Here is a 10,974-nt window from a genome sequence, read left to right as displayed (position 1 = left end):
ACCAGTCCTCAGTCAAATCGTCCAACCCATGCTAGCATGGAAAGCGGACGTTAAACGATGATGATGATGATGATGATGATATATATATATATATGTATGTGTGTTTGTGTGTCTGCGTTTGTCCCCCCACCATTGTCTGACAACCGATGCTGGTGTGTTTACGCCCTCGTAACTTAGCGGTTCGGAAAAAGAGACCGATAGAATAAGTACTAGGCTTACAAAGAATAAGTCCTGGGATTGATTTTCTCGACTAAAGGCGGTGCTCCAGCATGGCCGCAGTCAAATGACTGAAACAAGTAAAAGAGAGAGTAAAAGAGTATATATAATTCCTAGTAATATTTCATTATAAAAATATAATAGAATTTTTTAAACATCAAATGGTTATGATGGTACATCCAAGCGAAACAAGAATAGAGGGGGTCCATGGGAAGAAACAATTGTTGAGAACCGCTGATCTACAGAGTGGTCATTCGACATGCTAGAAACAGTAACCAAATATGCATCAAATTAGATATTTAGTCTTACAAATACAATGTTTGGATAGATGACATCATAACTAGAATACCTTTGCTAAGACTTAATTTGAGACTCAAAAACAACAAACACTCCTACATGACAAATAGTTATCGCAGTCTTTATTGAATTCCATCTACTCTAATATTTAAATATGTGACATGTAATGCTCATATACAGGGGTTGGACAAAATAATGGAAACACCTAGCATCACAGCATCATAATTTTGATATATCTATAAAACCATTATTTACATTTGATGGATATTTGTCCTCATCTTGTTCGTTGTTAGCACAATGTTTCGGCTGATATACCCTCCAGCCTTCTTCAGGTGTCTTGAGGAAATTTCGAACCTGGGTTCTCATTCCCAAGGTATTTTTCGATGTTATTATTATTATTATTATCATAATTATTATTATTGTTATTGTTCAGGTCACTGCTTGGAATCGAACTCGGAATCTTGGGGTTAGTAGCACGCACTCTTAACCACTATGCCACATGCCGAGGGGCATATGGCGTAGTGGTTAAGAGCACGGGCTACTAACCTTAAGATTCCGAGTTCGATTCTAAGCAGTGACCTGAACAATAACAATAATAATATTAATAATAATAATATAAAAAAATACCTTAGGAATGAGAACCCAGGTTTGGAATTTCCCCAAGACACCTGAAGAAGGCTGGAGGGTATATCAGCCGAAACATTGTGTTAATAACAAACAAGATGAGGACAAATATCCGTCAAATGTAAATAATGTACATAATTCCTCATCTCTTAAATATAGAACTGTATTATCTATAAAACCATCAGAAGCTTCTTTATTTTTGTATTTTTTGATTTATTATTAGTGTTGCTTAATATGTTTTGCTAAAATTGCTGTTTCTTTTCAGATATCATCCAAAAAAGGTAATTAAAATTCATTAAAATGACAGATCTATTGGACTTTCAAAGAAGTCAAATTGTTGGCGCTCGTATGGCAGGTGCTAGCATAATGAAAACAGCTGAAATGTTTGGTGTATCAAGAAGTAATGTCTCAAAAGTAATGATTGCCTCTGAGAAAGAGGGAAAAAACCTCCTCGTCAAAACAAAATTCCGGAAGAAAACCAAAACTTTCAGATAAGGACTGTTGGACTCTTACATGAATTGTTAGAAAGAATCACAAAAGTACAGCTCCCAAAATTACTGCAGAGCTTAATGACCACCTAGAGAACCCAGTTTCCACAAAAACTGTTTGCTGGGAGCTGCACAAAGCTGGATTAGATGGGAGGGCTGCAATCAGAAAACCACTACTTTCAAAAACAAACATTGCAAAGCATTTAGAATGGAGTAAAAACCTACAGAATTGGTCCCTAGAGCAGTGGAAGAATGTTATTTTCTTGGACAAGTCATCCTTTACCCTATTTCCAAACACTGGTCAAGTATATGCTTGGAGACAGCCAAAAGAAGCATTTGACCCAGACTGCTTTCTTCCAACTGTTAAACAAGGAGGAGGATCTGTGATGATCTGGGGAGGGGGGGCTATATCTTGGAAATCCGCTGGCCCAATGGTTACCCTTCATGGCAGAATTAATAGTCAAGACTATTTAAGCATTTTATCTGATCAAATTCATCCTATGGTTGTGGAACTGTTTCCGGAGAGAAACACAATCGTTCAGGATGATAATGCACCAATTCACAGCTAAAGTTGTTAGTGAATGGCACAAGGAACATTCTAGTGTAAGTTGAACATCTTATTTGGCCACCACAGTCTCAAGATCTCAATATTATTGAACATTTATGATGCATTTTAGAACAACAAGTAAGGAGTAGATATCCTCCACCATCATCACCACAAGAACTGGAGACTGTTTTAACTGAAGAATGGACAAAAATTCCTTTGGAAACAATTCAAACTTTGTATGAGTCCATACCTCTTAGAATTCAAGCTGTAATTATTGCCAAAGGTGGTCCTACCCCATATTAAAATAAATGTGTTTGAAATTTTAAGGTGTTTCCATTATTTTGTCCAACCCCTGTACATGCACCAGAACAGAGACTTAAGCCAATGAGAGAGCCTATACATTGTCACTCAACAATATTACAAACAGAAGCCAAAAGCTCTTTCAACCACAGTCTACCATCTTAAATACAACACATCTCAATGAAATATAATATGATTATGTCAAGAATGTGCTTATTCATATGCCTACTTGATCAAGGCTGACCTGGAGCAAAACAATAATTCATTGGTTTACTAATTCATGCAAGGTTACACATACATGGCAAAACAACTGTAACATCAGTTGGAAATAAAAGGAGTAGAGGGATTCTTTTTTCTTTTCCACACTTTTGTTTAACCTAGGTGGGCACTAAACAAGAAGACCCATGTGGAAAAGCACTCCAGTTGTGATCGTCATGTGGATTTTTTCAGGCAGTTGACTATATTATCCTTCGTTTTTTTTTTTTTTAACAGAGTAGGATGTGATTTAAGGAAGATTTGTTTACGACTACTAGTAGGTCGAGTGACTACATAGAAGATCCCTTGTTGGCCCTTAGGAGTGTATGTTAATGTGTTATGAGACAAAGCAGAGTTGGATATTTCAGTTAGAATCCTTGATTAGAAAAAATATTATCCACATTAACATAGAGCTCTAACCAATAAAATTCCTTTCTACTTTGTTTGATGACGCACTAACACAACAGGATAATTCTATTTCCATTCTACTTCAATAAAACGTAAGTAGGCCATTGCTAGCTAATTATATGTACAGGTGTGGCTTATAGACATAGGCATTGCTATGTGGTCAAGATGTTTGCTTCAAAACTAAGGTTTTTGTTTCAATCCCACTGTAGAACACATTAGGCTCATCAACATATGCACACACACATATGACTTCCATACAATTCTTGCCTGTCAAATTTCACTCACAAAGTATTGGTTTGCCTGATATTATAGTTGATATGCATAGATGTATGTGTGTGTATCAATGCATTTTGAATTGATACCAATCCAGCAGTGTCTCCTGTAAGCAAAATGTCTCCTGTATACAAAACATCAGGCAGTGGTTCAGTGTGTGAAGATGTGTAATAAAGTATCTTGTGTGAAAAACAAATAAGAATTGGTGTCACAACAGGTTTCCAGTCACAGAATATTGTCTGAAGAAGTCTCATCAAACCCATGCCAGTATAGAAAAAAAAATGATGATGATAATGATGACTGCTTCTATCATAACATAACGTTATTTATTATAGTGGTGTCTGCATGAGATTTCCAATAGACAAGTCAAGCTGCTAGGCACTAATCAAGTTCACAGTGACCATCTCCACATCAACATTAAACAAATCTTTTAGACATAAAATTAAATAAAGCAATAAACAAGAAGATACATAATAAAACATCTGCACTGCACTCTGCTACATGTGGAAATGTTATGTGATTGTTTACCTTCCAAGGAAGGGCATCCATCTCACTCAAATAACAAATCACACTCTACTGTCTTTAAACCCTTTAGCATAATTGTCCCATGCAAGCCAGCATGGAATGCAGACATTAAACGATGATGATGATGATGATTACTTTGTCAAATGCAATGCTTATTTATTTACATTATTTTCAATTAATCATGCATTATCTCAAAGCTTCAAGATTATGACTATGTGGTTGTTTATTTTTAGAAAAACATTGTAGGGTAGGTGTGAGGGGCCAGATCTCACCAGTTTGTACATAAAATAGGTACAATAATTGAGCTGGATGTGGGTGACTTAAATGCTAAAGAGTTAAACAAGTACACATTGGATAATGCAATCTTGAAGGGTCTCAACAAAAAGATGGAGGGCAATAACTGGAGTGTCTCTAATCATAAGTCAACTCAGTCAGAACTGAACTGGAGCTAAACAACAGTTGTTAGTGAATGGCACAGGGAACATTCTAGTGTAAGTTGAACATCTTATTTGGCCACCACAGTCCCAAGATCTCAATATTATTAGATGTTATATAATTATATCTTTCGAGATTGTTTTCGGTTAAAACTCTGATGAATGAGTACATGAGATCAGGAACCAGACAATTCTTTGATGAAGACAGTATTTTAAACAACATAACACAAATTTATTTTCTTTTAGAAATTATATCAAGATTTTCAGTTTTTTGTTACTCTTTTGTTTGTAACTCTTTTGTTACTATATTTCAGTTGAAATACATTGCCTTTGCTTCAGTTAAGTTTGAAAATAATGGAAAATTTAGTTGCTACTAAGCTGGTGTTTGGAATATTAAGATGAAATTTTGATGGAAGGTTTCAACATTGGTAACTTTATAAAAGAAAGCTTTTTACCATGGAATCGAGGATGGTTTCAGATAAGTTGAAATCAAGAGGGTTAAACATATATTCATTATATATTATCTGAAATAGATGTACACATTTTAAAAACATTCTCTGAGATAATTTATACATATAATGTTGGTCAGTTTTTTAGCAAAGAGAGAGTCTTCACTTTGATACTTGTGTAATTCTACAAAAGGAACCAATGATTTCAACTGGGAATGAACAAACTAGGATATAGTTCTAGTATTGTGCTAAGGAGCTATAGAGGACCTGTAAAGTAACTGCTCTACTCAAAGTATCATAAGGAGCTCATCATGTTTAATGAATCTGTGTGAATAAAATTTTTTACCTGACTCGAAGTATACATGATGAACTGCCAACTTTCAATGAAACTCTATTTTCTTCTGTAGTGGACCCTTCATATAATGCCTGTGTTGTCTGAAATAATGAAATATCGCACACAAACATTATATATATATATATATATATATATATATATATATATACCAATAACACTATCCATATCACGTCCTCACTTTGTTGTTTTTTTTGTTTTTTTGTTATTGTTTCTTTGAACTTATATATATATACATAGGCACATTTGTTGTTGAAAATGCACCTAAATTTATTTACATATATACCAAACTAGTTTCAACAATATTTTTTATTTATCAATGTTAACAATTTAGAACTATGAATTAGAAAAACATGTTTAAAAGTTTCAATGTTGACAAGTTTAAATGTTCATAACAGTCAATAATATAAAAATTGTGGATCATCTTGTTTAAATGCACGAAATTCAATAGTGTCAGTAGTGATCGACCAGAAATGAATATCATCAAAGTTTCAGTCATACTGAGTTAAGGGGAAGAAAAACAAGGGAGAAATGATGATAGTAAAAAAAAGGGGGTTTGCTTTACAGTTTCTGTGATTCTCTTTTCATCGTGTGCAGGAACTTTCACTTGTAACCGCATTTATTGGAATCCTTTTTTGTTTCCTTGTCTGGTCTAACAGCCCACCATGTTTGTTTTTGTTTTGTTTCCCCCCTGACACATCATCTTCACCATCCTTTCTCCCTTTCCTGTTGGGGGTAACCATGTATCTCTTCTCCAGCAAGACATAAATTCCTTGATTATACTTTAGCTACTTTATACTTGACACAAAACCACCTTCTTTAATACTTCATCTCCACTCAGTCAAAGAATCTTGTCTTGCAAGTTACTTGGTGATCTCACTAGTGCTAGTGTCACCAAAAAAAGTACCTGGTACACTCAGTAAAGTAATCGACATTAGGAAGGGCATCCAGCCATAGAAACCATGTCAAAGTAGACACTAGACTTGGTTTAGTCCTTGGGCTTGCTAACTCCTGTCAAACCATCCAACCCATGCCAGCAAAGAAGATGGATGTTAAATGATGATGACAATGACAACGATGGAAATAAAAATAAAATCATAAACGGTGACAGGAAAGTATAAGACAGTTGATTGTCTTTCAGCCTCAGGATGTTTCAAAGCAGATACAAAATTAACTGACATCCTTGGAAACAATAAAATTACTTTTAGCCACTTCCTTTCATTTCAACCTGAAGAAAAAAGGTCACTTCAGTAACTGATTAATTTTATTGGGCCAATTCTGAGACCTGTTTGCTTAGTTGAGCTTGGAAATCAATCATCATACGCCTTATGAATTGATTATAAAAGTCCACTACATTATCACTGAGCTGACATCTTGTTTTCATCTTTATTATCCTCATCTTAATTCCCCTACCCTTCCCTGGAAAATGTCACAAAAGGTATACTCACAAAACTGGCATATGGACTTGTAGGAACAAATCGCAGCCCACTATTGATATTTTGATCAGGCGGCCGCACAAGATCTGATTTCAATAAGCTGTTTATTCGATCAACAATTGTTATGTCAACTTCAGATGTAAACTGACCCAACTCAAAGGACAGTTCTGTCTTGGGTATTGTGGACCGCTGTTGAGAAAACTGGTTGAAATAAAAGAAACTAGAATTAAGGTGTTTACAAGGGAGAAACTATGTAACAAACTGTAAATGTAGTATTAGCAAATATTATAGTTGAACAGGGAAATTCTGTTAAATAACCAACATTAAGTAGTCCTCCAGTTGATAACTTTATGTGGTTATTGAACCTTCTACAAATAATAACTCAATCTCCCTAAAGAAAGGAAGGATACATTGGACAATATTGTCCTTGATACACCATATCTAGATAAAATATAGGGTGATTATAGCTGGTGTATCTTTGATCAGAGGTGTTCTGGATCAGGGTTGATCTGGGGCTAAAAAAAGCAAAAAAAAAAACAGCACTTCTTTGATTCATGGGTTTTTTTATGTTAGTAAATGTCTTTCAAAATAATCTATTCAGGAAACTTTAGAGATTCATATGTAACATAGTATTATTACTAACAGTCACTATCCTGAGATACTGTAATAAATAAAGTTTTAATACAAGACTAGACTTACTACTCAGTGTTGCTAGTAAAGTATTCACAGAATTGTTGGCCAGTTTGTAGAATGCGAATTCATGGTGCTTATGTATGTATATATATTTAACCTAACTTCTGCACTTATTTAATTGAAACTATCCAAACAATAGTAATCAATTTAATGTCTGAAGAAAATTGTGAGTATGAATACATTGTCTGAAAGGATATGGATAATGTTTTCTGTAATAAAGAATAGCGACAACTTTACCTCTTATTTCTCTATGTTAGTGTGTGTGTACATCAAAAAAATAGACGGTTTTTTTCTTCTGAGATTGATAGGGAGAGCACATGAAGACTATGTGTGTGTATATGTCACAGATAGCATACATGTATTTGTGTTGATTCACATGCCATGACATTCATTATATGTGTGTGTATTCTGTATGTGATGTTGGCACAAACTTGGCAGACATGCGTTTCATACCCAAATCTTCAGTGATAATGAATTGAACTGAACTGTAACTAATCTGCACATCCTTTGATAACTCATGGATGGTGATTCAATGATTTCCCCTCACAGCTGCACACACATCAGTGATGTTTGTCTCAGTTCTGTTGGTTGCAGGTCTCCCAGAACATTTGTCATTATTGACAGTTTTTTCAACCATCTTGGAAATGCCTGAACCACTCGTACACTTGTGTGCAGCTCATACTCAATACACTTTACATAGGCTTCTGAGCAGGTATCGCCATGACAACTTTCTATGTCATGGCCACTGTGACAATCATATGCTATACATGTTACTTCCAAGCACTGCTGTAAACAGCGGAAGTGAGCTAGAACATTGAAACTTAGTGCTCATGCAGAGCAGAGATCAAGGTTCATCTATGCCAAGCAGCTTCACTCTGCATGCTCTAGCTTCGTTACTATGGCAACATTCCGGATACTTATTGATCAGACCTCATATATATATTCCTTGGTCTTCCTTGTTATTAGTCATAAAAATTATCAAGAATTTGTAGAAAAGATCAATTTTCCCAATAATAATATTCAGGGAATATACCAATCCTAAGTAACTTAACAGGGAAAAAATTGGGGTTGAATCCAATAAAATATTCACTCGGCAGGAGACAAAACTCACCTTTGTTCTGTTGACGCTGACAGCAGATAGTTTTAGAGCTGGATTTTGATAGTGGAAACTATTATACATTGACTTGGAACCCATATTTGGAGGAGAGTGTTTAGCAAAGGTCAAAAGCTGAAAAAAATAATAAATGATTTGGTAACATTATTTCTTCTCTTATCAAAACAAAAAGCAACTGGAATACATTCAAACATAGTTATACACAAAGAGTTACATAGCTATTATAGCATCTATACTAGTTGATAGGGGAAAAATACTGACTACATTGTAATCTATGTTAATTATTTGACTAATTGATCAATATTCTTTTTGATTGTATAAAACATTGGTAAGAAGTGATATACAACAAATATAGCCCCATGAGCTACATTTAACATGTGTCATACATACATATTTCATTTTTTTTATGTGTTGTGTCTGTGTTTTCAAGTTTTTGAAAGTGTCTTCCTTACATGACCTGTATATTACAGTTTGATCATAATGTTCTGGTGATTAGAACATCGTTCTCAGATAGATGTCACAAGTAAGTTGATGACATGGTTTCATACACTATGATTATTACATGAAAGATAATAGTTTAACATTATAACCTTTATGAGGCACATATACAGGGTTACAGGAGTTTCCAACATCATTAATAAATAAATGCTCCTTTCTATGGAAGTAATCAATTAGTTAATAATCAAGGAAAGAAAGAAAAATTGGGCCATGTCTATTCACTAGTCTGGGTTGCTTCTTTTTCAAATTCTCATGCATACAATCAATTTGATGTTGCTGTTACCGTTTTTTCTTGTTGCAAAAATGAATAATGAATAACTCCCTTTGAAGACCGCCATACAGTGACCAATAACTTTTTAAGGTGCAATGGTGGGTTTGGGTAGTGTTTAGGTGACTCTCCTGCATCTAATCACTGTCCGGTTCTCCTGTTGTTGTTAAAGAGTATCCATTTCTCATCACAAGTAATGATTTGATGCAAAAATGGTCTTTTTCGAGTCTTTTCTAGTATTTGTTCTTTACGTATGTTTCTATGTTTTCTTATCCTGTAACTCTTCCCTTCCCCACACTCATGCATTAAGCTTGCCGTCTCCGCCACCACCGCTCAGCTCCTACAGTTTATGAGTCATATAGTCTCTATTGTCCACCCCACCCAACATATGTATCATGTTTATTACTCTTGCTGCTCCCCACCACTCTCTTTGTCTTCTCTCTGTCTTCACGGACTCAAGGCTCCTTGTTCATCCTCCCTTTCATTTCAGTCTTCCTGCCCATCCTCTCATTCTCTTTCTCAAAAAATCTTACAAACTGATTCTTCAACTCACCTTATGCCTTATGGGGCTGCCTATACACCTCGTCACCATTATTGATCTCTTGCAGCTCCTACTATTCATTTCTACTTTCTTACCCCTTCCTCTACTAGATGTGAATCGTTATGCATATCCTCTACAAGAATCTGCACTAATCCTCCCACACACTTCTCATAGTTCAGTCCTCTTGTCTCCTTTCATGTGTGAAACCAAAGTTGTTTAGATTGTCAAGTGATGTTCTGAGTACATAACCAAGAGTGACTACAAATGAAAGGGGTACCAGTGTGTCCCACTAGAGTCAGCTAGCAAGTGACCTACTGCTCTGGATGCCAAAGCACAGCTGTATTTGAGTAGGTTGTCTGAACACAATGTATGTAGATCAACTCACCCAGAGACACTCGATACCTCCCAGAAGACCTCCCTCAACTAATGCATAACCAAAGTGGATGGCATGTGCTGATTAAAAATGTCCAAGCAAATTTGACCTGATGAAGATGGCACATAGCATACTTTATATATTGATTAGATTTACCAATGAGAAAAGCAGAAAATTAATTTAATTATCAGAATTATCAACTATTAGTTGAGCATTAATGAGGTGAAGAAGAGAGCAGAATGAACTGCTCTCCAGCCTACCAGTTTCAGTCAACCTTTCTAACCGATGAGTTTTTCCAATATCAATTTCTTGGAAATAATAACTAATAAAATCAACTTAGAGGTGTGTGTGTGTGTGTGTGTGTAAACACACACACACACACACACATGTATATCAATATATACCATGTAGCAGAAGGATACACATGTGCTTAAAATAGGTACCATTTCTTTTCTTATTTACATCTCACTTCTAACTCTACCTTGATAAGTGGTGTAATATTATTGGAAATTTATTCCAATTTCTGTTTAACATTATCTCATATATCTTACTAGAACAAATCTACACTCTCTACAGGAGAATGTTTTCAATGGTACTCAAATTAAGCACTTATCAATATATGACAATCCATTAACAGTAATTGACAAAAATGCATTTGGTGGACAAGAAGATTTCTTGAAAAGCTTAGAGCTATCAACAACAGATACAACAGAACTAGTTGATTTTACAGCCCTTCAAAACCTGTACAACCTTGAAACTCTTGAAATTGAAAATTTCTATATGAACCAAAATTTGAACAATTTTACTTCTAACAAGCTAACTAAATTGACAAAACTCTCTTTAATAAATAATAAAATTCAATACTTCAGCACAAAAGCTTTTG

At 35.0% G+C, this 10,974-nt stretch overlaps 1 protein-coding gene across 1 annotated transcript in view; it reads right to left on the bottom strand.

Annotated features, from left to right (window-relative positions):
- The window catches only part of LOC106870186 (autophagy-related protein 2 homolog B), a 161,036-nt gene that overhangs the window by 69,731 nt on the left and 80,331 nt on the right, over nucleotides 1-10,974 (bottom strand). Inside the window, exons 13-15 of the mRNA XM_014916188.2 lie at nucleotides 8,409-8,525; nucleotides 6,617-6,805; nucleotides 5,163-5,251 (exon numbers count right to left, since the gene is read on the bottom strand). Coding sequence (XP_014771674.1) covers nucleotides 5,163-5,251; nucleotides 6,617-6,805; nucleotides 8,409-8,525 — 395 coding nt within the window. The remainder of the gene's footprint in view (nucleotides 1-5,162; nucleotides 5,252-6,616; nucleotides 6,806-8,408; nucleotides 8,526-10,974) is intronic.

This window comes from Octopus bimaculoides, chromosome 3 (genome assembly GCF_001194135.2).
Source record: "Octopus bimaculoides isolate UCB-OBI-ISO-001 chromosome 3, ASM119413v2, whole genome shotgun sequence".
In the NCBI taxonomy this organism is placed as follows: Eukaryota; Metazoa; Mollusca; class Cephalopoda; order Octopoda; family Octopodidae; genus Octopus; species Octopus bimaculoides.
This window is presented reverse-complemented; position numbering and strand designations above follow the sequence as displayed.